The sequence below is a fragment of the Lipotes vexillifer genome, unplaced genomic scaffold (genome assembly GCF_000442215.2).
Source record: "Lipotes vexillifer unplaced genomic scaffold, Lipotes_vexillifer_v1.1 scaffold755, whole genome shotgun sequence".
Lineage (NCBI taxonomy): Eukaryota > Metazoa > Chordata > Mammalia > Artiodactyla > Lipotidae > Lipotes > Lipotes vexillifer.
Window position 1 is genome coordinate 2611259 of NW_006797755.1, and position 27826 is coordinate 2639084.

The 27826-nt window shown below is 34.5% G+C and overlaps 1 protein-coding gene across 2 annotated transcripts in view; it reads right to left on the bottom strand.

Moving 5' to 3' along the window:
• Window positions 1–27826, bottom strand: part of LRBA (LPS responsive beige-like anchor protein) — a 777508-nt gene that overhangs the window by 567623 nt on the left and 182059 nt on the right. For both annotated transcript variants that reach the window (XM_007469901.1, XM_007469902.1), the window contains 7 exons: window positions 27303–27456; window positions 26717–26897; window positions 23247–23374; window positions 22661–22768; window positions 17126–17285; window positions 13616–14057; window positions 4997–5127 (listed from right to left, as the gene is read on the bottom strand). In XM_007469901.1, the coding sequence (XP_007469963.1) occupies window positions 4997–5127; window positions 13616–14057; window positions 17126–17285; window positions 22661–22768; window positions 23247–23374; window positions 26717–26897; window positions 27303–27456 (1304 nt within the window). The remainder of the gene's footprint in view (window positions 1–4996; window positions 5128–13615; window positions 14058–17125; window positions 17286–22660; window positions 22769–23246; window positions 23375–26716; window positions 26898–27302; window positions 27457–27826) is intronic.

A 27826-nucleotide genomic window follows, 5' to 3' on the forward strand; every position in this document is an offset into this window, starting at 1 on the left:
TTCCCTCCCCACCCATTCCAGACCAATTCAGGGGGGATAATCTATATGCCCAGGTAAAATTCTTCATTAAATAAAAGAAACTTTTATTGGATAAGTAAAGATAAGCCTCTTGGGTCAAAGATTATATAAAGCAAAGAATCAAAATTTTCCTTCAACATTAAAAATAAACATACTAATTTATACTATGCATGGCTCTGATACACAGTAGAGCCTAATACTCTGGTAAGTAGTGTAACTTAAATTTTGCAAATTAGCAAACACTCAGCACATAAATTACTTAAGAACAGTCTATTTAGTTCCTTCATTGGGTTAGCTTCAATTCTGTTTTAATCGTTTACACTTTGCAAATCAAACATATTTGAAAACACCACCGGACACTTGAAAAAAGAGTAACTGCATCTTAACACATATTGTAGTCTGGAAAATTAAGCCTTTACTAATGAGTAACTAAAATTTACAGATTTTCATATATTTACTAAAAATTCTATTTTCTCTTTTAGTGTTCTTTATAAATAAATATGCATACACAAAGGGCAAAACTTGTTTCTCCTGATGAATCTTTTACCACTTCTTACGAAAGGTTTGCCATTATTATTATATTACACTTTTTTGCTAATAAAATGCTACAAAAGCTAAGAAACATTATTCAAACTAAAATCTGAAATTTGTATGAGTCAAAACTTGAATACCAATCATAGTTTTAATAATGTACACTGTTTTAAAATGTATTTCCAGGGATTCCCTGGTGGCACAGTGGTTAAGAATCCGCCTGCCAATGCAGGGGACAAGAGTTCGAGCCCGGCCCGGGAAGATCTCACATGTCGCGGAGCAACTAATCCCGTGCACCACAACTACTGAGCCTGCACTCTAGAGCTCACGTGCCACAACTACTGAAGGCAGCGCGCCTAGAGCCCGTGCTCTGCAACAAGAGAAGCCACTGCAATGAGAAGCCCGCGCGCCTCAACAAAGAGTAGCCCCGGCTCGCCTCAACTAGAGAAAGCCCATGCACAGCAACAAAGACCCAATGCAGCCAAAAATAAAAATAAAAAATAAAATTTTTTAAATAAATTAAAAAATAAAAATAAAATGTATTAACAAATCCTTAATTTTTTCACAAAATCATAAAATTATTAGGGTGGTAATATTTTGACAGAAAAATCTCTGACCTCACATAAGTTGACAAGTTCTTATTCTTTTTCTGGGATCCAGTCCTAGTTTGTCTTTAATTGTGCCACACGTAAAACATAGAAATCCCATTTTGATATAAAAATTTCCAAATAGTTTAAACTTTTTTGCTACAAAACTCATATTTTATGTTTTCTGTTCACATGGTTTCTTCCAAGGAAGTTCCCATTTTTGTTAATGTACTATGTACTATCAAGTATATTTTTTTATTAACCAATAATCTATTACTAAATATGAGCAGTTCACTTTTTGTTGCTGACTCACTATAAAATCCAGAACTGAAGTCATCCCAAGACACAAAGGTTTATGGTCCACAGAGACAGATATTAACTGTATTTTCATGTAAAGAAAATAATCCAAGATCAAACCAAGAATAACACCTAAGTTACCCAGATCTGCAAGAATAAACTGCCCAGCTCAGCAAGTAATCACAATAACAATCAATTCATCCACAAATCATTTTTCCCAAATCTTACTTGAACCAGAAGCAGCATAATAAGCTTTGATATACTGTATAGCCTATTTTTTTAATGGCAAATAACTTAAATCAAAAGATTTACCAAAAAGAAAACAAAAATCTATCAGCTAAAAATATTGATGGCAGAGAGATAACTATTTGTTTGGATTCCACGTGAAAAGAGAACAGACTACAAGGGCAAGTATAGTAGGCAAAAGCACGAAAAATGGGGCTGTAGGAGAGTAAGAAATAGGATGACTGAAAACACTCAATTGGTTTAGATTTCTTATCAAGGCAGTAATGTTCATGGCAGCAATCAATGGAATGGAAGTAATAAACTAAAATCGAGACTCCATATAAGTGACAACAAGAGCCTAGTGACAGAGGAAGAGGAAAGGAAAAGTCAGGTATGGAAATCAAAACAAGTGACAAAAATAAAGACCATCGTCACAAGAACAACTCAGAATGACTTAAGTCATTTTTAAAAAGGAACATTTTTTTTTTTAAATAAAGGGAGATAAATAAAGGAAATGAACTACAAATTCTACCCCAAACTGGAAAAAACTGGGAACTATTTGAGAAATACTACCACCACAAATTATACAAAATTTAAATAAGAGGGGGAAAAGGGTACATTATAGGCTGGATACAGGGTTTTGTGAGGTTTTACCAATAAATACAATAGTCTTCAAGATAGCAAGTTATTTTGTAATTCTGCATATGGTTCTTCAGGGTATTTTACATTATAATGAACTTACTGGAAAATATACAATGGCTTCAGAAAGAAATTTTTTATACTGTTTTATATCAAATATTACTCATATATCAGCTTTCTTTCTGTTTCTTATCTCTTCTGAAGACTGCATGAATTTCTTTTTCTTTCCCTTGTACCAATTTTATTTACTTGTTTAACATTTTTTCTGGCTTTACTGAAATAAGTCAAAGACTGCATGAATTTTGAAAAATATATTTAAAAGCAATCAGAGGATCCTATTTACCTTGCCCCATAAACTGAAATTAAAGGGTAATATATTCAAAATAAGATGATAATATTTTACTCAGTGTACTGTGAACCTCTGAATTTACTACATATGCTCTGGGAAGTTATTAGGAATTCACTATTACTGAATTTAAAAGACAGCAGAAAGTTCCATAGATATTAGTAACATCTGACTTTTTCCCAACAGGGGCTTGTCTAGAAAAATCACAGTTGATTTTTTTTAAGGCCTTTGGATGGAGGTGGAAGAACAGAAATTTGCGTAACCAGCCCAAAATAGATCCCCAAATTGCTTCTTCTCCAAAGCAAAAAAAAAAAAAAAAGTATCAGAGTATAATGATGAAGGAAATAAAGAAGGAGAAAATAAAGAAGAGGAAATTTTGCTGGAGTTCTACACTTACTTTCCTTTATTGTTTCTCACTAAGACAATGAATGATGAAAAACAAAATGTAACAAATATACCACACTATTGCAAGATGTTAACAACAGAGAAATGAAGAGAGAGTGAGGTTGAGAGCATATATGGGAACTCTCTACTTTCCTTTCTATTTTTCTATAACCTAAAACTGACCTAAAATATAAGGTCTATTAATTTTTTAAAATGTTTTAATAAAATAAAAAACAAGGCAGCACAAAACTGTCTACTACCACTACAGCTTTCGGTTTCCTTGTGGATATTTTTCTTCAACAACTATTTTTTCCTAATTATAAAAATAATACAGGATTATTGATAAATTTTTGGAAACTATACTAAAAATTTTGAAAATCAAAATTTCCATTCATTCATGGAAATAATCAAGTAACTTCAGAGTACATTTCCTTGCTTTTTCCATATATGAAAAGTATATACATACTTCACATAGTTATGATTACATAGCATGTAAAGTATTGCATGTAATTTTTTTTTACTTAACCTACTGTGAGCATTTTCTATTATCACTTAACACTAAGAAATTTGTAAAGAATTACTCACATTTAAAACTTTGAAAAAAAAGTTTTTGTTAGCACAAGTAAAATAACTACAATGAAAGGAAAAAGAAAAACAGGGAAGACAAAAGAAATAAACAATCCTGGGACTTCCCTGGTGGTGCAGTGGTTAAGACTCCACTCTCCCAATGCAAGGGGCCCAAGTTCGACCCCTGGTCAGGGAACTAGATCCCACATGCATGCCGCAACTAAGAGTTCACATGCCACAACTAAGGAGCCCACATGCTGCAACTATGGAGCCTGCTTGCCCCAACTAAAACCCGCAACCAAATAAATTTAAATAAATAAATATATTTTTTAAAAATACTAGTCTTTGTTTCTGGAACACATGATACATAGTACACAGAAAGGAAAAATTAAATGTCCCTGACAACTGGCTAGTAGAAACATCAAGTTAGCAGCAAAACTCGCTGAAATATACTAGTTTACCAAATAAAGGTAGAACACTGGATAGGAGGCCTGAGATGTCGCAAAAGATGAAGGAAAAACATTATTTCTGATTTTAACATAATCCACCTAGTCATTCCTTCAAAATTCCTTTTATTTTTCATTAATCTCATCCTAGAGTAACAAGAAAGGATGAATCCTTTGGGGGATTAATTTTTTTTCTTTTTTTAGTTCTTTGTTTTTTTTTTAATGAAATAGCACAACACTTAGAAAAATACTACTTATATAAAATAATATTCCCTTTGTCCTAACTTGGTCTTTTTAACATCACATAGTCTTCAAGTTCACCTGCTATTATCACTGAGCTTCCAGTCAACACCTAGGGATTTAGGATCTTGCACCCATACATGCGCACCAAAAGGCTTTTACATTTGGAAGGAATAAAGAGAGAGAGGTGGGGCAAAAATCAAATTGTATTAAGAGTTATTGAACTATGATGACTAATGCTAGAATGATGATAGACTTGAGGGCAGCATTCGCTTTCCAAGCATCTAATTCAAAAACTATGCAATAGAAAGCAAAGTATTGGATACCTCATAAACATCTGGCAACTGATAACCAGATTAAAAGACCAAATGTCAGCAAAACTTTCTCATATTAACCACTATCTATACACATCTTCTCAAGTGAAAGGAAAGAAAAAAAGTATTTTAATAAATCTGTCATTCATTCAACCACCCAACCAGCAGCATCCAATTTGTCATACACTACTATGTTTAAGTGGAGAAAGTATTAAAATCCTTGATTTAATTTATTTCATATTACTCAAATTTATTCAGAAAATCATCAAATAATCAACAACATAATACAAAAGCATAATCATTCAAAATATGCCTAACAAAACTTCTTAACTTAATCAAAAATCCTAAGCTTTGCAATGGGATTAAGAACTTTTTTGTTGAAATCGCTGATAACAAACTCACCAGGTGATTCTCCCCCCACGTCTGAGGCTTGGGCTGAATCTGCTGAAGAAACCACACTAACAGCATTGGTAGGTATACTTGTAAGTGTGGAAGGTAAGACTGCTGATTTTTTTGTTGCCACGATGACACTTCTGAAATAAAGTAAATAAATTTTAAAATACAGAAGATCACTCAAGTTAATTACATGAATTTCAAAACAGAAAATAAGAAACCAACTTCTTTTTTCCTAATTTTTTCTTATCTCTATTTTGATGTACAACTTAGAATATACTCTCCATAAGAAATCTCTTCAGTGGTGTTCAGTTATTTACACTTCTTTTTTTAGAATCGAGACAATGTTCTACAGAAATATAATAATCAATTTTCACATTTCAATTTATATTTACAATATTCTTTAAATTTAGGATCATCTTTAATTATCCACCTTAAAATATAACCAAAGGTATATAGGAAAATAGGAATTTGGCATTCAAGTGGAAAATTAATTAACTTTTTCTTAACCTCAGAAGTGAAGCAGAAAACTCAACATGTTTCTGTAAGGATTTTAAAGCACCACTAAGTTGAAATGATAAAACCTTAGAAATCTTATAAGGTAAGAAAAAGCAGGTATGAACAATTTTTTAACATGTAAACAACCAAAGTTTTACTTTTTAACTCTCATAGACTGTCTTATATTACATAGAAAAAACAATGCATAGGCATAAAACCTAGATGTAAAAATATCAAATAATCAAATTTGTTCATCTTGGGTATTACTCAAACACAGGTATTAACCATATACCAATTTCATTAAGTGTAATACTTTATACCAAAATAGTAACTAAAAGGCCTTAATAGGCATAACTTAAAAGGCATTTTTAATTGAAGTTAGCTCCATAAACATGCAAAAATCCAGTTAATGAGGTAAAGAGGACAGCTGATACATAATGCACTCCCACAGCAGTGCTTACTTTTAATTACCTGGTATTAACCATAAGCCTAAAGTTTTCAACATTCAATTTATTTAATCACATCTTTTGTTGACAATATTGTAACTGCAAGCTTCAAGTACTCCCTTAACAGCTTTAGAGTATTCAGTTCCTAAATAAACTTACTTAGATACTTGATCCCGATATATGTATTCGACAGTGAAAATTATACAATTCCAGCACTTTAAAAATACATTTTGTTTTTATTGTTACATCAAAAAGAGACAATACAAAGTGAAATAGGTTTCGTTTTACTTCAGTGCCTATCATGTGACAGCAAACACCGTTGCCAATTAAATCAAGTTCTCTTGTGCTAGGCATGGCTTATTCAATGTACTTGGGGGTAGCTGGTGTCACTTCATTATAAGGGTGACTGCCAATGTTAACTATACACTAAAAAATAGAAGCAACAGCCACCTGAGCCCTCAATCCAAAATGGTGTGCTTAAATCATGGTAGCTTATATCGGATGAAGATTATTGACTTTAGGGGGAGTAGATGACCCCCTCTGTGCGCACATGCGCGTGTGTGTGTGTGTGTGTGTGTGTGTGTGTGTGTGTGTGTGTGTACACGTGTGCTGGTAGCACATTCAGAAAACAATAAAAAATGTAATTTGTATATTACCTACCATGGGGCAAATATTTACAAGCCTATTGTTTAAGAAAATCTCTAGATACCTATTTCGTAGTAACCTATTTTCAGGGGATGGGGCGGGGGGGATATGGAGAATTTACTTTGACATTTGTTCACAAAAGACAGAACTAGAAAGATTTAGTTTACTCATATGATAGGCAAATACTGATAGGAGCAATAGAAATTAACATTTAGAAAAGTGAAATTGCTTTTTCTATATTTGAAACTTAAGCCATAAACCTACCCTATGTACCAGCAATTCCACTCTTAGAAATTTCCTCCAGATAACTGAAGTCCACAAAAAATAGGTACAATAACATTCAGATAGCTTTACTGATAAGAGCCAAAAACTGGAAATAGCCCAGAATCCTTTAAGCAGAAAAATGAATAAAAATATGGTGATGTGTTTTTACAATGGAATAATATCCAGCAATAAAAAGATACAAACTACTGATTAACATAACACGTATGAATCTCAAAAGCATTATGTTGAGTGAAGGAAGCCGTACACAGAGGAACATAAATTTTGTATTTCCTTTTACATGAAGTTCTAGAAAAGACAAAACTAATCTATTGTTTAAAAAAAATAAAAATAAATTAAAATAGAACAATAATTGCCCATGGAGGGTAGAGACAGGCATTGGCTGAGAAGGAGCATGAAGGAACTTTCAAGACTGATGATATCTTGATTGGAAATTTAGGTTACACAGGTATTTAATTTGTCAAAACTCATCAAATGGCATACTTAAAAATTTGTGCCTGTTGTTGTATGTACATTTTACCTTAAAAACAGTATTGATGTCTGGTTAGAGATCTGCGCCTGAAATGTTTGAGTGAAGTGATCTGATGTATGCGACTTACTTTGAAATGCATCAGAAAAATAAGAATGACTGATGAATAGACAGATGGCTATATGGAGAACTGTATGATGAAGCAAACAGTTAAAGGCTAATTGCAGAATCTCAGTGGTGGGTCTCTGGGTGTTCAGTGTACAATTCTTGCAACTTCTCTGTATGTTTGAACATTTTCATAATAAAATGTTGGAAAGCTGGTAGAAAAAAAAAAATGTTTACCACAGATGTCCCATAATATGCACAATCTCTATGTGTCCAAGATGGCACAGTTAATAAAAGATAACAAAAGAACTTGACCTCATTTCTATTCCTTTAAACAACTGCCATTAATAACGTTTTTGTTTTTGTTGTTTTTTGCGGTACGTGGCCCTCTCACCGCTGTGTCCTCTCCCATTGCGGAGCACAGGCTCCGGACGCGCAGGCTCAGCGGCCATGGCTCACGGGCCCAGCCGCTCCGCGGCATGTGGGATCTTCCCGGACCGGGGCACGAACCCGTGTCCCCTGCATCGGCAGGCGGACTCTCACCCACTGCGCCACCAGGGAAGCCCCTAATAATGTTTTCAACCATGAATAATAGCTATACTTTATTTCAGTTCAGTAAATATTTATTGTCCAGTATCTTTCACATATTCTCATTCCTGACACATCTGAAGTGTGGCTACCTCTATGAATTTACATTTAACTAGCACTCCTTACATACTACTGTAATATGCTGTTATGACTCTTGAACTGAGCATGTACATGCTTTCACAACTCCAGTCCTCTGTATGTGCTATTTCTCTACCAAGACGCCTTCCTCTTAGTCCTGCTTGCCAGCAAACTTCCTTCTCACCTGTCAAAACCTTGCTCAAAGGTAAGCCTCCCCAGATTGCCAAGTCAGAGTTCACTATTCTTTGTGCTTCTACATGATCCTATTATATAAACTTAATAAATTATTAATGAATGCTACGATTAAGCACTGACAATATGCCAAGAATTATTACTCAATTCACAAAACAATCCTAACATACAAATTACCTCCATTTAAGAAAATTTAAAAAGTAAACCTCAGAAAGGTAAAGTAACTTGCAAAGGTAAATGGCAGAACTGTCCCACAATTCTGGGTTTATCCAAACAAGAGCCTCTAATTTGAACTGTTTCCTCATACTGACCTTTACGTTTTATTGAGATATAATTCACATTCCATACAATTTATTCATGTACAATATACAATTAAATGGTTTTTAGAATGTTCACAGAATTGTGCCACCATCGCCACAATCATATTAACATTTAAAGGTAATTCTATATTATAATCATCTATAAGCAATGGCAATAAAGATTTCCAAGATATTAAATTATATATGTACTACTACTACTAAAATACAAAAATATATCCGCTCAGAAATGGAAAAGTTGCATTCTTTAGCCCAGCTATGTACTTAGTACATAATAGACAAATAAAATTAATCAATGTCCAAATTCAATGACTGACTCAAATCATCACTGAGGAAGTAACATAATAATACTTTAGCTCTGGGTCACATAAAAACAAAGAAAATTCAGTAACAAAGACTCACTTAAAAGGACATTAAGCAGCAGGCAGATTTCAGGATATTTTCATTCCAACTGTTTTTACTATTGTTAAATTATAAAATTTCTGTGTACAAGACTAAAATCTTCAACACAGGGGGATCTTTAAGCTATCATATTTATCATGCATGAAAGTGTAAATCTAAACTAGTAAAGCATGTCTTAAAGTTTTAATAAAATGGCACTGTTCTCAGGCTACAGCTTAAGTTTCCATTTAAAAGACAAATTGAAATCCTTGTTAATTTTCAAGAAACAAATTACTGAATTTTTAATATCAGCCATCAATTTTAACAAAAAGCATTTCAAACGTTTTTGGCATAAAAAATTTGAAAGACAGGTAAGTCTTTTAGTTATATAAGCTATTTTTCCCAACTTTCAATTAAAAACCAAATATTAAAGTATAAAATTTCACATATTATTGCTTTTTTTTCTTTATACTCACCAACTTTAATGAATAATTAGTATTTGTGAACACTATGCTAAGGACATATATGAATTACATTATTTATATTTATAACAACCTATGAGGGAATTATTTATATTTATAACAACCCATGAGGTAAGTACTACATATTATTATCCCCATTTTACAGATGAGAAAGAAGTAATTTTCCTAAGTCTCCAGAGATAGAGAGTGTAAACACTTGACTTTTTTTTTTCTTACCTGAACTAGGGATACTTTTTTAAAGATTTCTTTTTATTGAGTAACGACAGAAAGCAACAATGTTTTCCAGATCACTAAGGTTCAGAAGTTCCATTTCAGAATTATATCAGTTTGAATTATCACAAACTTTCACATAAATGCTATTTTCTTTAACATGCAAATAGTTCACTAAAGGAGAAAAGAGCATTTTAAGCCTAGTACTTTAGTCCCTAAGGATCTAGCTGAAAAGCCAGACAAGCCCTTGAACTTTATCAAGATAAATCCCTGGCATCCGCTAATCACCAGAGAGGATCTTCAAATTAGATAAGAGCAAGAATTTTGGCATGGGAATGAACACAAACACCTTGCCATCCACAAAGGCCCACAACCTGGCAGCCTTTCAGCAAGGTTCCACTCATGTAGCTGTTACTCTAAACGTTCCAGCTATTGCTTGGAAGTTGATAATTCTTAAGATATGAGGAGAGCTGTGATCTCTGACACAGCATTCCAGAGATAAATACATGATCAGAAGGATGCTTTGAAATTCTCAAAGATACTCCTCTGGTCTAAAGCTGCATGAAAATAGTTTTTCAAAAGGTGTCTCTTGCTAAGAAAAAGACGGGGGAAAAACAGAGCAGTTTGCTTGCCATCAGATAGTATGTTAAATGCATACCAGACATGTAAGTTCCAAATAACCTCCTGAAAAATGCTATCACCAAAATTCCCCTTTGTTTCCTATTTCAATAAACCCCTTTAAAATGTATTCCCTGTGCACAGTTTCCTAAATAAGTTTGTAACCTACTCACTGAAGGTATCACTAAGGCATAGACAATTTCTATGCTACTTAAAAAGAAATAAATCCCAAAATACATGAAATTCGGGGAATTTATAAGGAAACAACTTTGAGTATATTAGTAAGATTTATTAAATGTAAAACTCTACCCTTAAGTTATTCTCACTATTCAATTAAGATTAATTTAAACAAATTCATAAAAATTGTGAATATTAGAAAAAACCTAATCATTTATACCTCTTCTCACCCTCAAAATATAGCCATTGCAGTTTGTTATAAATTTTTTGAAGCATATGGGAACACATATATCTATTTTTTCTAAAGATCATAAATTCCAAACTAAACTGTACTCTGCTTTTTCCATTTAATAATATATCTTGAATATCATTTTACATCAATACATCAGTTGTGCTTTTCTCTCATTAGTGGCTGCACAGTATTTACTATATTCATAGGAAACAACACATGTAACCAATTCTTAATAAATTGGCAGTTACATTTGCATAGCACAGCCAAATGACAGGATTTAGAGTCCACTGGCCACGGTTTAAATTTTAGCTCCACCATTTATTAGCGCAAAAGCTTAAGGCATTTATTTATTTTCCCTGTGCCTCAGGTTTCATCATCTGTAAAGTAAGAATAAAAACAGTATCTATCTATCCACCTACCTACCTATCTATCTAAAAAATGCACTTTAATACACCTTCACAGGGTAAAAGCTCAATAGGTATTAGCTTAATTATGAAATTCCTCTTGCAGAAAGAAAACATTTTATACTTGCATATATCTTCTGTATAAACTTATATAATTAGGTTTACATATTTTAAATTTTAATTAACTGCCAATTTTCCCTCAGATAAATTGTACCAATATGCCCTCTCAACAATATAAAAGTATTTCTTCATACCCTCATTAAGACTAGGTATCATCTTTTAAATTTCTGGATTTCTTCATGCTAAGTGTTATAGATTAATATATCTTCAATATCATTTCACACCAGTACATATTGTTCTGCTTTTTTTCTCTTTAATAGCTGTATAGTATTGCACAGTGTAAGGATAAGGAAACTGAGGCTCAGGAGGATGAGGTAATTTGTCCAAATTCACTAATAAGTAACAGAGCCAGAACTCAAACACAGTTTCATCTGATTTCTAGAGTCAATATTCTAACTCCTATATTATAAAGCCTAATAAAAAAGAAAAAAGAAAGACATCTGAATCTAGCAGCCACTATATCTATAATGTCACATTAGACATATACCAATATGCTATTGACCTGGAATTTAGACTCTGTCAATCTCATCATTCCACGAGACTGACCTAATCTTTAAACAGAGGTAGAGGGAGTAAGATGATAGAGGATGATGGCAAAAAGATTTTCCATTAAAATTATATATTCCCTGTGTTCTTCCAGAGCATATTAAGTATATTAATAATTTTAACCAGCTTGGATATCTAATGTGCCATCAAGTCTGAAGTAGAAAACTAGGAGATGAGATGAAATACAGAGAACAGGAGACACAAAGAAAATAACCAGAGGGAAATTATGATGAGGATATGTTAAAAGAAAACAGAAGCCAACTGGAAGGAAATCCCACTGGCCAAACCAGAGACAATCTGAGCATCAATATAAACAACAATAATAATATTATAATTCATTCTATAAAGTATGAAACTGTAAGGCCATATGATGAATGTGCTGAATCCATTTGATGAGGAGGGTAACAGTTTCTAAACCCCTCTTCCCAGGGAGGTACCTTAACAGTGAAGAAACCCAGAAAATACCATTTTTATAATTGATCAGAATGAGTATCGCCAGTAATGAGATAAAACCATGTGCCACTTGTTAGAATACAACAGGAAGAAATAGCTGTGATATTACTGCTTTAACTTGAATCGAATCCCTAGGACACTAATTAGACAAATCTAAACTGAGGGACATTATACAAAACAGCTGGGCACTCATCTTCTAAAGTTTCGAGGTCATTAAATTTGAGGAAAGACTAAAGAACTGTTCTTTCAAATTGAAGGAGGATAAAGAGACACAACAAAATACAACACATAAGTCTGAATTCGATCCTTCTACTATAAAGAGTATTACCGAGAAAATTAGTGAAACTTGAAAGGTGTTTCAAGATTTGACAGTAGTATTAATATTATATCAATGTTAATTTCCTTATTTTGATGAATGTATTGTGGTTATGCAGAAAATATACAATAAAATATTCAAAATGTGTGGAGTACTGTATCAATTTTCCCTCAACAGATTCAGGAAAAATAAAATTTCTTTTAACTGGCAACTTTTCTGTAAGGTAGAGCTTGTTTTCAGATAAAAATATTGATTTTTGAAAAAGAATATGCTTAACAACTCTGATACATACATGTCTTATAGGCAGAATTTCAGAAAATTTAATATAAAGAAAATTTTCATGCAAATTGGCCAACGGTTTCTTAGGACAGCAGAACCAACAAAGTCAGGAATCTATAGTTAGCTTTCTCAAGCTGTCAAGACTCTGAACACTTTGCTGAATTCCTGAATCTCGGAATCCACAGATTCCCACTTTTTTTCACAAAGGCTGGCACAGTACTGACAGCAGGGGAATGAAAGGTAACCATTTGTAAATACAGGTGATTTCTAAGTTGCAACAAATGAAGAAAAAAATTATTTAATATACAACTTGCCAATGTAATATTAAAATTATTCTTAAATAATCTTAATAATTATGTTGATAAATAAAAATTTGAAACAAAATACAAACCATACAACAAAATATCCTTATACTTTTTAAAACTGTATCAAAACATCCCTTTTTAATGTTGAAGCTACAAAATTTAACAAAGTTAAATTCTTGTTTAACCTTTAAATCCTTATAATTTATATATTTATAAACTAATGAGAACCTACTGTATAGCTAAGGGAACTCTACTCAGTGCTCCGTGGTGACCTAAATGAGAAGGAAATCCAAAATAGAGGGGATATATGTATACCTACAGCTGATTCACTTTGCTGTACAGTATACACTAACACAACATTGTAAAGCAACTATACTCCAATAAATTTATATATTTATAAATTTATATATTTATAACCTTTAAATCTTTATTAATTTATATATTTAAATCCTTATATTTATATATTTAAAGACTATTTACAGTACCTGTCAAAAGATCTGAACTGCACGGGCTGCTCAACAGATAGATCACCAAGAGCTCCAAGGCAGGCTGGTGGCAGAAGGGCAGGATCCACTGTGACTCCATCTCCTGGTATGTTAACCAAGCTTCGGAGAATGTCCTTCACGTTGATATTTTTTGAAACGGGAACTGATGGTGCAGCCTTGTTATCCAATTCATTTTCTCCATCGCTTTTGGTTTCCTGAGTTTTACTGACTTCTGAAGAAAGAGTGCACAGCACCTCACTGATGGCATCTGGGCCTGCACTGACACTTGGAGGTGCTACAGAAGGAGCTACGTCCACATTGCTTCCTAAACCAGTAGCCATTTCTTCCCCAATGCCTGAGTCCCTCCTTCGAGCAGATGATGCACTTTCAGATTCTTCCATGGATGCTGGAGATAATGGACTGAATGCTGCTGGTGAGTTTTCTACATCTTACCCAGAAAAAGAAGAAAAGTATGAATAAAAAAATTTACAACTCATTTTAAAAAGGTACACTCAGTCCTAATTATTTTAAATTATGAAATATACGGCATGTTCTAAAAGGTAAAAAACAAATTAAATAATCTATAAAATGTACGCAGCAAATAATTAGATGGTTTAATAAAATAATAATAATATAATAATAATAAATAATAATGACAAAATATCTTAGAAAACCCCAAATTGAATATGATATACCAATGGGTAGCAACACAAGGTTGAAAGCCATTGGCCTATAAGAAAAAGTCCAAAATCCTTAGGATAAAGTACAAGGTTCTTCAATAATATGAGTCGGCTAAGTTGTAAACTTTATCAGGGCAGGGAATGTACGTTCTTTAACACTTCATCTCCAGCACCTATGACAATGCCTGGGCCTACAACAATGCCTGGCAAGTAGTAGGTAGTCAATAAGTATTTTTCAGATGGCTATTCAACTCCAACTTTATCTCCTGCTACTCATGGCATAACACATAATACTTTACAACACCAATAATTACCTCTACCTCAATCATGGTTTCTACTGCTAGAACACTTGTTACCACTCCTAAATGCTTGAATAATGCAATGGTCCTTAAAATCTAGTTCAACAGGGAGCATCATCTTTTCTACTTGATGTTCATTCCCTCCAATCAGGTGTTCACTCCATTCCAACAAAAATGCTCCATCTTGCTAAATCCAATGGTCAGTTCTCAGTCCTAACAGCACTTGACATAGCAGCAGCAACTGATTATTCTCTCCAATGTGACAATACTTTTTTCACTTGGCTTACAGGACACCACGCTCTTCTGGTTTTTCATCTACTACCTTACTGTTGTTCCTTCCTTACCTCCTTCACTTCTTTTTCTCCTGGATTTCTTAACTTGAAGGGACTTAGTACTCAGTTCTTAATCCTTTTATCTTCTCTATCAACATTCATTTCCTTAGTGGTCTCATTAACTCTCAAAGTTTTAAATACCACTATTTCAATAAATAAATACACAAATAAATAAGATTCAGACTGTTATATATAACTGCCTACTCTGCATCTTCTTTTATGTGTCTGAAAGACATCACAAACTCAACATGTTGGAAACTGAATTTCTTATCTTCTTCCCTTAGTATGTTTCACCTTCAGTCTATCCAAGTGCACCTTATAATCATTCTTGACTACCTTCCATCTTTTGCATATCCACAGCCAATATTTTAAAATCCTGTTTTCTCACTATCAAAATATATCCAGAATCTGACTGCTTCTCACTAGCCCTACAGCTACCACCCTAGTCCTTCCCCAAAATTACCTCTTGCCCAGGTTATTGCAATATCTTCCTAACTGGCTATGTTAAGACTGTGACATTAATGGTTCTATTGGCCATGCTTCCTGGTATTCACCCCCTTGAGAAGTCATTGAGTCTGGGCTGGGCCTGACTCACTGTAACCAACTGAATGTGCTAGAAGTGGGCCAGTTCTGTGCCCAAGCTTAAGATCTGGCAATCTGTACATTCTCAGAATCTCTGAACACCTCTATAAACAATCTGGCTACCTGGCTGGAGTAAAACCAAGAAATTCATCTGAGAACAAGTGGCAAGGCCCCACACATACAACCCCAGCTTAGCCATTTCAGTCACTCAGCCCTAGCTCTTGGAGCCATTCTAGCTGAGGCACTAGATTAATGAGGAGAAAAGCCATTTCGGACTTTCCAACCCCAGCAAACAACATCTGTAGCAGGGATGAATCATTACCACTGCGACTTACCTGAATCAAATTCATGGAATCATGATAATAAGACTAAAACAGTTGTGAGTTTTAGCTTTGAGGTAACATGTAACACAGCAGTACATAACTAAAACATTGGTTTTTCTTGCCCTGTAGGGTGTATTCTTAAAACAGAATTCCAAGTGTTACTTTTAAAAACATATATCAATTCTAACTCCTGTACTCAAAACCCTCCAATAATTTCTCATTCTCCTTAGAGCGAAAATCCCTTTCTCCTTAGAGTGAAATACCCCCTTTCTCCTGGTCATTCCTGATAATTTTCCCCATTTAATTTTTCTTTTCTTAGGACTTAACACCTTCTAAAATAATCAATACTATACAATTTATTTATTAAATGTACTTATTTTCTACTTCCTCTCACTAGAATTTAAGCTCCAGGAGGGCAGACTTTTTTTCTTTTGTTCATTAATAATGAACAAGAACCTAGGAGGTACGGAATGAATATTGATTGGATAAATAAATCACCCCTGTTGGGTAACAGCTACTTCTGTAACTACAATACCTGCTTCTCTATAACTGGCAGCTAATTTTATAACTTTCCCTATAACTGGCAGCTAATTTTATAACTCCAATTATTACAGTTATTTGTTAACAAATCTGTCTCATAAGAAAATATAAGTTATTTATTCTTTACAACAAATGTGGAGTTAAACAAAAATGTTTAATATTTTATTTGTAAAGAATAACATATTCTCGGGCTTCTGTGGTGGCTCAGTGGTTAAGAATCCGCCTGCCAATGCAGGAGACACAGGTTCGAGCCCTGGTCCGGGAAGATCCCACATGCCACAGAGCAACTAAGCCCATGCACCGCAACTACTGAGCCTGCGCTCTAGAGCCCGCGAGCCACAACTACTGAAGCCCGCAGACCTAGAGCCCGTGCTCTGCAACAAGAGAAGTCACCGCAATGAGAAGCCCACGCACCACAACAAAGAGTAGCCCCCGCTCGCCACAACTAGAGAAAGCCCGCATGCAGCAACGAAGAACCACAGCAGACAAAAATAAATAAATAAATAATTTATTTTTTTTAAAAAAAGAATAACATTTTCTCATCTTTCAAATAGATGGCTCACTTAACGAACAGAAACCATCTCCCAATTGCAATTAACTACATGGTACTTAAATTAAAATATTTGGTTATTAGTAAAAATAAATACATACTCTCACTTTATACATAAATTCCAGAATCAATATTTTAACTATCATAAGTAGGTAATGTTTTACTTGAACTTTGGATGCCAGATAATAAAATACAGAAACTTACCAGGGAGTGATAAATTACCGCTTTCACTACCAGTTTCCTTAAAAGACTGGCTATGCCTTTCATTTTGGGGTTCCAAAATGTCTCTGTACTTCGAGACCATAAGAACAGAGATAAAGTATACAACTGCCAAGGCTAAAAACTGTGCTTGTTTGCTATCCTCCTGGGGAAAAATAAAAGGAGTTGATCAAGCCACTATTAAATAACATGTTTGAATCTTACTTTACATGACAACATTCAAATAGAAAACATGTTCACAAATCTTTCAATATACACAGAAAATAGTAATGAATTCACCTGAGCAAAGATTAGGCAAGTACTCTTGGAAAAATGCCTGTAAATATTAGGTTTTATGCTTGTGAAACATGAAAAGAGAGAAGCTGGCTTATTTTTTTAAATTAATTAACTAAATCTGAAGAGATATGTCCTAATATACTTTGTAAGATTAATCAAACAGCAATTATCATTATATGTGAACAACTATTTTTGCTTCCAACCATAAGAATTAAAATGTTTTAAAAAATCAGAATAACAGTTTTCCTAAGAGACAAGCATTCAAGATTTTTTAAAGTAACGTTATCAGATACAGAACTGGATGCCAAAGAAATTCTCAAGAGTATTTTAAAATAAAACAGACTCGTGTCCACAATTGAAAATATAGTGTCTGCCAGAAAGAAAAGGACAAACTAGACTGACCTCTAAAGAGGTCCAGGCTTCATCTCAGCTCTACAGATCACTTACATACCTGTACATCAATGACCAGTTCACATAGTCAAATTCCCCATTTTCAAAGGAACATTGTACACATCACTGATTTTGATAACTCTTCAAAATAGGTTTGAACTTAATTTAAAGGAAAAACTCAAATTCTTCCAGCAAATCCTGAAAACTACAAGTACCTCAAGTAGCAGCTAAATATAGGATAAGCGAAACAAAGAACACGGTTGCCTAGCAGATAAATAAATGGAAACAATTGGCACAAATGAAACTAAAGGTTAACAATTAACAAATATCAAAAGTTTTGGACACAATTTCAGAGAAAAATGAGATCTCAGAGTCTACTGAACATATCTACTTGATAGGATTATTAGACGTATTGTATGTATAATCTAACAAGAATCTATGGTACTTTTTTAGGTTCATGTGTAAGACCTTATCAGTCTTGATGGAAAAGATATATGTACATTTTTCCTTTTTTTATTAACCATCCCTTTTCTCCAGAAACTCCTCTATTCCTCTGCCACACAGTCCCACCATCTATTATAATAACTGCTGTTAATGGTATCAATGTTAAAAATGTAAGCAAATAACTTGCTTGGTCTGTTTATTCTTTTTTTTTTTTTTGCGGTACACGGGCCTCTCACTGTTGTGGCCTCTCCCGTTGCGGAGCACAGGCTCCAGACGCACAGGCTCAGCGGCCATGGCTCACAGGCCTAGCCGCTCCGCAGCATGTGGGATCTTCCCAGACCGGGGCACGAACCCATGTCCCCTGCATTGGCAGGAGGACTCTCAACCACTGCACCCCACCAGGGAAGCCCTGCTTAATCTTTTATAAATTATTTACACCTATCTAATCTTTATTCAGCCCATTAATATGTACAGTGTTTACTAACTACACTATGAAGTTTACAGTGTATGCCTGATTTGTGCCCAAATAAAAAATATCCCATAGATCCTTATGTTTAAGTCCTAACTCCTAAAACAAATTTACTTTCAATTGTAGCTGTCATTTATTGAATACTTACTGTAAGTCAGGCACTGTGCTATATTCATTAATCCATTTAAATAAGATGAGGCCTAGAGAAGTTAAGTAATTTACCTAAGGGCATACAGTAAATGAAAAAGCAAGTCTGAACTCAGATTAGACTGATTAAAAACCTTAGCTTTTAACCTCAAGGTAATAATTTATTTATATCCCCAGTCTTAGGTCATTTCCTTTTTCTTCAAAGTTTGCTTATGCTAGAGAGGCTCTGGGATATAGTTTGGGAAACATGGTCTTTTCTCTTTTCTAAAATTCTTGCAAGGTGATTATATAACTTTTATAATTACCAAAAAAATTCAAGTTACTTTCAGAAATGAACACGGTAGACACAGGAGACACTCTATTTCTCTGTCCAAATATCGTGATATAATAACCAATCAGAAAGTGCCAAAGAGCCGAATCATTCAGAGCCAGGGTGAGGAGCTGTGATTTCATTTTAAGTGCTATGGGAAGCCATTAGAGAACTTTTTTTAAAAAAACATCTTTATTGGAGTATAGTTGCTTTACAATGTTGTGTTAGTTTCTACTGTATGACAAAGTGAATCTACTGTATAACATATACAGCTATATGTATACATATTTCCCCATATCCCCTCCCTCTTGCGTCTCCCTCCTGCCCTCCCTTTCCCACCCCTCTAAATGGTCACAAAGCACCGAGCTGATCTCCCTGTGCTATGCAGCTGCTTCCCACTACCTATCTATTTTACATTTGGTAGTGTATATATATATCAATGCTACTCTCTCACTTCATCCCAGCTTACCCTTCCCCCTCCCTGTGTCCTCAAGTCCATGCTCTATGTCTGCGTTTTTATTCCTGTTCTACCCCTAGGTTCATTAGAATCTTTTTTTTTCTTTCAGATTCCATATATATGTGTTAGCATACGGTGTTTGCTTTTCTCTTTCTGACTTACTTCACTCAGTATGACAGACTCTAGGTCCATCCACCTCACTACAAATGACTCAATTTCGTTTCTTTTTATGGCCGAGTAATCTTCCATTGTATATATGTGCAACATCTGCTTTATCCATTCATCTGTCGATGGACACTTAGGTTGCTTCTATGTCCTTCCTATTGTAAATAGTGCTGCAATGAACATTGTGGTACATGACTCTTTTTGAATTATGGTTTTCTCAGGGTATATGCCCAGTAGTGGGATTGCTGGGTTGTATGGTAGTTCTATTTTTAGTTTTTTGAGGAACTTCCATACTGTTCTCTATAGTGGCTGTATCAATTTACATTCCCACTAACAGTGCAGGAGGTTACCCTTTTCTCCACACCCTCTCCAGCATTTATTGTTTGTAGATTTTTTGATGATGGCCATTCTGACCACTGTGAGGTGCTTACCTCACTGTAGTTTTGGTTTGCATTTCCATTAGAGAATTTTTTAAGCCAAAGAGTTACATCATCTATTCTAGATTTTGAAACTTCATTCTAGGAAATACAAAGTTACGGGGCAATAGACTCAACAACTGCTCAAGGAAAGAGAATGGGGAGAGAAAGAAGCAGCAATATTTGGTTCCAAAGTGGACCACAGTCAGTGGGTTCAAAAAAGCACAAGTAATGGTTTCTTCATTAAAGGAATAATAACAGCTACCAAAAGGCAAAAAATTGAGATCCAGGGAGGCATTATAGTACAATGGTTAAGATCAAAATTTCAAGAATCAGACTCCCTAGGTCCATAATCCACTTCTACCTCTCACTACTTGTAGGATTTTAAGCAGACTATTTAAGCTAATACTGCTATCTTTCTCATAGGATTATTCTGTGAATTAAATGAGGTAATACATATAAATCATCCAGTTATATGCTTAATACAAAATAAACTATTAGTTATAGCTAATAATTATTACCTATAACTACTTTTAACAAATTGTATACTTGTATAAAGCTTAGTGAAGAATCAAAAGAGGACTGAAACACTGGAGAAAGAGAAGGGCAAGTTAAAAATTGAAGTTATAAAGTTTATTTTTAAAAAACGTATATGTAATATAGAGCAGCTATATTATTAATATTATTATAATAATAATAATAATTATGTAATATTATTATGTAATATTAATTACAAAGTACACAACTAATATTATTAGTATTATTAATACTAAACACACAGTAAGTGTTCAATAAATATTAATGATTATACTTTTTATATGACTTTACAATTCCTACATGAAATTCTGCCATATTATATATCAAAATTAGCTAAAACGAAACTATTTTTCATCTTTAAAAAATTTAAAACACCACACGCAACATTTCATTGTGTGTTTTTATAAACAACCCAATAAACAACCCAATCCAAAAATGGGCAGAAGACTTAAATAGACATTTCTCCAAAGAAGATATACAGACTGCCAACAAACACATGAAAGAATGCTCAACATCATTAATCATTAGAGAAATGCAAATCAAAACTACAATGAGATATCATCTCACACCAGTCAGAATGGCCATCATCAAAAAATCTAGAAACAATAAATGCTGGAGAGGGTGTGGAGAAAAGGGAACACTCTTGCACTGCTGGTGGGAATGTGAATTGGTTCAGCCACTATGGAGAACAGTATGGAGGTTCCTTAAAAAACTACAAATAGAACTACCATATGACCCAGCAATCCCACTACTAGGTATATACCCTGAGGAAACCAGAATTCAGAAAGAGTCATGTACCAAAATGTTCATTGCAGCTCTATTTACAATAGCCCGGAGATGGAAACAACCTAAGTGCCCGCCGTCGGATGAATGGATAAAGAAGATGTGGCACATATATACAATGGAATATTACTCAGCCATAAAAAGAAACGAAATTGAGCTATTTGTAATGAGGTGGATAGACCTAGAGTCTGTTATACGGAGTGAAGTAAGTCAGAAAGAGAAGGACAAATACCGTATGCTAACACATATATATGGAATTTAAGAAAAAAAAAAATGTTATGAAGAACCTAGGGGTAAAACAGGAATAAAGACAGAGACCTACTGGAGAACAGACTTGAGGATATGGGGAGGGGGAAGGGTGAGGTGTGTTAGGGCGAGAGAGAGACATGGACATATATATACTAACAAACGTAAGGTAGATAGCCAGTGGGAAGCAGCCGCATGACACAGGGAAACCGGCTCGGTTTTTTGTGGCTGTCTGGAGGGGTGGGATAGGGAGGGTGGGAGGGAGGGAGACAAAGAGGGAAGAGATATGGGAACATATATATATGTATAACTGACTCACTCTGTTATAAAGCAGAAACTAACACACCATTGTAAAGCAATTATACCCCAATAAAGATGTTAAAAAATAAAAAAATAAAAATAAAAAAAAAATTTAAAACACCACACGCAACATTTCATTGTGTGTTTTTATATCATATAAAATTTTCAGAGCACAGATTCTGGAGTTAGAATCCTATCATTTACTAGCTCCATTAGCTTGAACAAGTTACCCAAGCTCTCTGTGCTTCAAATTCCTCATTCATAAAATGGGAATTACAAAGTACACAACTCAAGAAGTTGTTGGAATGAATAAGAACATGTGAAGCACTTATAATGCTTACTATGTAATAATGTGTTTTTCTTTTTGGTAGCAATACTCTGATATATTAGCTCCATTTATATAAACAATATTTTTAATATTCTAAGATTCTAAAATCATTGTCAAGAGAACTGGTATCTAGGCCTTCTTATTTCTACCTGACTATTTTATATCACAAAGAGTGTTCACTCTCAATACTTTGGGCCTCAGAGGAAATATGTATCAGCTAAGAGAACAGGTAAAAGAAATACTGTAACTTACAATGTCTCTGAAGACAACTGCCCTAAGTCGATTAATATCCATGTCTTGTAGAAGCCTGTCAAAATCTCTTACTGGAGATACACCACCAGTTACAATATCCACCGGACTCTATTTAAGACAAAAAAATATAAATATATACATTACACAGACATTTTTAAAAATAAACACAGTATTCCATAGGCTATAATGTTGTTTTTCCCAGTTTATTTTCCTACTTCTTTCTGTCTTCTTTTTTTGGGTGTCAGGATGGGCGTGGGGGATGTAGAAGGGAGTCATGAAGGAAAAAAGAAACTGCATGCTAACTCACCAAGTACGTGAAACACAAATTGACATACTTGAAGGAAAAGGTATCATGGACACAAGGAAAGTAAACATTTGGAAAAGCAGACAAGATTAAGTATAAGCAAATCTTCACTGTATACTTAAACACAAATATTTGAAGGTTATGTCCACAGACTAAAATAACTATTTTAGGACCTCTGTCAAATTTATTTAACTTTATGTTGAAATGAACAAATAAATTTAAGATCTTAATGGTAAAATAAGAGAATGCTTTTTTATTTAATTAATTATTCTGTATGCTTACCTTTGCTGCAGATTTCCCCATGGGAATCAGGCTGTGTGCTGTTTTCTGGACTTTTCCTGCTTTGCCTTTAATTTTCAGCTGTGAATGCTGTTGACACTCTAAGCAATTCCTTACTGCCACTGCACACACTGTAATTTATTTTAAGGAAAAAATTGGGCAAGAAAAAATTATATTTAAGATTATGAGACTGACAAAACTCACCTATACGAGTTACATAAGATTTGAAACATTACCTTCAGCAAATTTCTAAAATGTCCCTGGGCTTTATCACCCACTGTTTGTTTTCTGACTTTGTTAGATACTCTGTTAGGGCCCACTGCTAAAAGAGAATCAGTTCAGGAACCTTAATAAACACTGTACTGTTTCTTAGGTCTCACATAAGCTACTTGAAATAATCTTCTATGGAGGAAAAGATAGGGAAGAAAAGAACTTTTTTTGAAGGTGTAAGAAAGTAGAAAGTAAATCACATTGTCATCAACTAGTCCAGGGTAAAATAACCTTCTATTACCTTCATTAAAGTACAATAGTTAAACTAGAAACTTGCATGTTTTTCTTAAAATTTTTATCATTACAGCATGATATTAATAGAGACTGAGAGAGGGTAGAGCATTAAAAGGAATATTTATAGGATCTACCTTTTACTGGCTTTCATTAAAACTGTTTAAAAGGCGGGGGACAGAAAAGAGATTGTGATTAATATACAGTCTAAAATTACCTCTCTAAACATCTCACTTAGGCAATTAACTCAAGTTATTTAGAAATTAATTTTGAATTTTAAGTAATAAATTAGGTAATACACAATTGACTATGAATTGATTGATATCATGTAATCATCTCAATTCCCAACCAATTTGGTAGCACTGAAGGTATCTGTCTCAACAAGAGTGAGAGAGCAAATTAGGAACAAAATAGCAAACTTAAGTGATAAGGACCTTAACTGCCACCAGACCATCATATGGCTAGCACACACAGAATTGAAAAGGGAAAGTATTGAGAAAGGTGCTGAAAGAGAGCAACAACAGTTGGGAAAAGGGAAGGAACGCAGTGAAGAAGGGAGGGAGAGAGAATATGGAATACAACTCTGTCAAATTTAGAGTCAGGCCCAGGAAGATAACTCTTCCACTACTTTTGTGACAGGTTGCATTAAATCAAGTTTGGGTCTGCATTACAAAGTTAAAAACCACATTCGAGGGCTTCCCTGGTGGCGCAGTGGTTGAGAATCCGCCTGCCACCGCTGCAGGGGACACGGGTTCGTGCCCCGGTCTGGGAGGATCCCGCGTGACGCGGAGCGGTTGGGCCCGTGAGTCACGGCCGCTGGGCTTGCGTGTCCGGAGCTTGTGCTCCGCAGTGGGAAAGGCCACAACAGTGAGAGGCCCGCATACCGCAAAAAAAAAAAAATTAAAAAAAAAAAATTAAAAACCACATTCGAATGCCTAGTATCAATCAATCTCAGTAGCACAGTTTATTCTTACTATTGCCATCCTACCTTCTCAACCCCAACTTCAGGAAAACAGGAGTGAGGAGACCAGGGATCAAAACATTTGGACTGGGACTTCCCTGGTGGCGCAGTGGTTAAGAATCCGCCTGCCAATGCAGGGGACGCGGGTTCAAGCCCTGGTCTGGGAAGATCCCACATGCCACGGAGCAACTAAGCCCATGCGCCACAACTACTGAGCCTGCGCTCTGGAACCTGCCTGTCACAACAACTGAAGCCTAGAGCCTGCAACAAGAGAAGCCATCACCATGAGAAGCCCGCGCACTGCGTCGAAGAGTAGCCCCCACTCGCCACAACTAGAGAAAAGCCCGCACGCAGCAACAAAGACCCAACGCAGCCATAAATTAATTAATTAGTTTTTTTAAAAAAACAAAAACATTTGGACTGTTTACCAAGCTTACCATATTCTATTAAGTGATCCTGAACAAGGAGAACCTGTGGTGCCAGAATACACTGAATTATTTCCTTATTTTCTTCTTCAGTTATGAAAATGAGGGAGATACAGTATTCCCCTAGCTTCTGAATCTAATACTTCTTGAGTATAGTGAAGCACTGCTAGTGTAGTCTTGTACTTTCAATTCCAAAAGTGCACTCTTTTTAGGAAAGTGGAAAGGTTTTAAAAATGGCATATACAAAAACAATGGGTTCTAAATATTTTAATTATATTACTGATATAAAGTTTAAGGGTGTATCCTATAACAGAAAGAGTAGGAAGATTAGTTAAACTATATTGAAATTCCAGCTCTACCAATTTATACTTTTAAATTTTTGGCAAATTTCCTAATTTCTTTGATCTCAATTTTCCTCATGAATAAAAGGAAGAAAATACAAATGAATGAATGGCTGGAAGAAAACAATTGGTGACTCGTGAAAATCAGCAATGACATATGACAGTAGTCAATAAATGATAGCTTCTGTTTTGTTGTGCTTACCGTTTCAATCTCTCTCAATTAAAATTTTTTAAAAACTCCCTAAAAATAGTATACCAAGTCCTGTAGAGCATCCTAAGTTTAAAAGTACTTTGAATAGCATTTTGAGTAAAAATAATTATTGTACCAAAAAAAATATAAGTACATCTGTTTAAGTAACAGATATTCTTGCTAAATATGGGGAAATACTTCATTAACTAATTAGATTTTCCACTGTTGGTATTATATTTTCATAGGTGCCTTATTTCTAATTTGTCTTCATATGGCCATGGTTCCTAAAGATTTTGCTTCCATTTTTTGGTCCCCGTTTCTCCACCTACTTCTCTCCATTTAATAAGCAAATCACTAACAAAGTCTCAGTATTTATGACTAGATACAGGACACCTTCTGCATAGAGAAAACATTTTCTTCTTCACCTAAGGAAGTTCAGAGATCACTAAAACTTCGTTTAATTTACTTTAACTTTCACCTAAGGAAGAACTGCCTCCAGGAGAAGAACAGAGATTTAATAATCTTACTAACTGCTTTAACAAATTATCACAGCTTATTTGGATAAAGGCTATATTTGAATGATGCTAGTTTAGAACCTTGCTACTCAAGTGTGTTTGTTATGAGAAGCAGCATGAACATTACCTGGGACTTACTAGAAAGGCAATTTTAGGTCTCATCCCAGACCTATACAATCTAATCAGCATTTCAACAAGATCCTTTGGTGATCCATGTGTATGAATCATCTTAAAATTTGAGAAGCACTACTTTAAAGCAAAAAGAGATTGGGGGGTTGAGGGTGGGCAGAGAAGAAGTAATGCTGACCAGAATCAATGCAGAATTTTCAAAACACATCCTCCTCCTCTATTACCTTCACAAGTACTACTATAGCCAGTACATACAGTCCTTCACTCTTTGGAGGCTAAAAAGTAGCATAAGACAAATTGCCTAGCACACTTTTTCCCACCAACAGGAAAAAGAAAATGTTCAATTTAATATGTCTGGATCACTGAAAATTTTTTAAGTAAATTCCTAAGTAATGGGTTTTAATAGCTCACCCAGTCGGAGACACTGCCGCAGAATTCCTCCAGATGACATATTTTTTTCAGCTTCAATTTCAGTAAAGCCAAGAGAACTTGCAAATATAAGAACATCCACAAGGCTGATCAGTCTCTGCAAAAATGTCACAGAGGCTTCTATTGAAAGGCCTTGAGTAGGTTCAATATTCTCCAGCTCATGCTGTAAGGAATAAAGTTTGACATTTACATTTATATCCTGATAAAAATCCAATTTTATGAGATACATTCCATAGATTTCTAAATTTTACAACAAGCCAGGCTTTCACAAATCTACTTTAACAGAGGGATTTCCTTATCATTTCATCTTAAAAAAAAGCATACATACAGGTGAAACACTGTCAGTCATATTTTTCACTAACTCATTCATCCCTAATAATTAAACATTCTTTTTAGTCCCTTCATTCCTTGAACAGATTCTAAGGTCCTTTCAAGTAATTATAAAAGGATTCTGTTGCTTTTGAATTACAGAACCTATGATGCATAGTAACAACCACATTCAAGTTTTAATCAATAAGAATGCATGTCATGTTTTCACACCAACTTTATATAGTAGTTAAGTCCTTACTGTAGCCGATGTAGCAGCTGAAAGCAATGGCAGTATACCCCCGCAAGCCATGACCATATTGTCCATCACTTGAGAGATGAGATGAATTGTGTTGTGTACAAAGATGACATTATCACTGCTATTCACGAAGTCCATTACTGTCTTTGTGGAATGGCTGTCCAAAGATAAATGATGTTTACTGATAAAGCTAAAAAAAGGAAATCACAGTTTGCCTACTTGAGGGGAGGGAGGATAAGAAGGTGCTTTTGCTTCATCTTGAAAGCTGAGGAAAGATAATGATGCAGCAGGCATTTTGGAGGAGGGTGTATACTTCCTTAGAAGATGTAGACCATTCCATATCAGCAGTTACTACACATGCCCTTTTTCAGTGCTGAAATGTAAACACTATTCATCTTACACTTAATATAAAAGTTGAACTAAATTATCCTTAACTAGGATCAAAATTAAGAAGTGGCAAAAACTAAGAGGTAAATGGTGCTTAAATGTGTTATTAAAAATAAATTTTCTAATAACGTTTTCTTAGA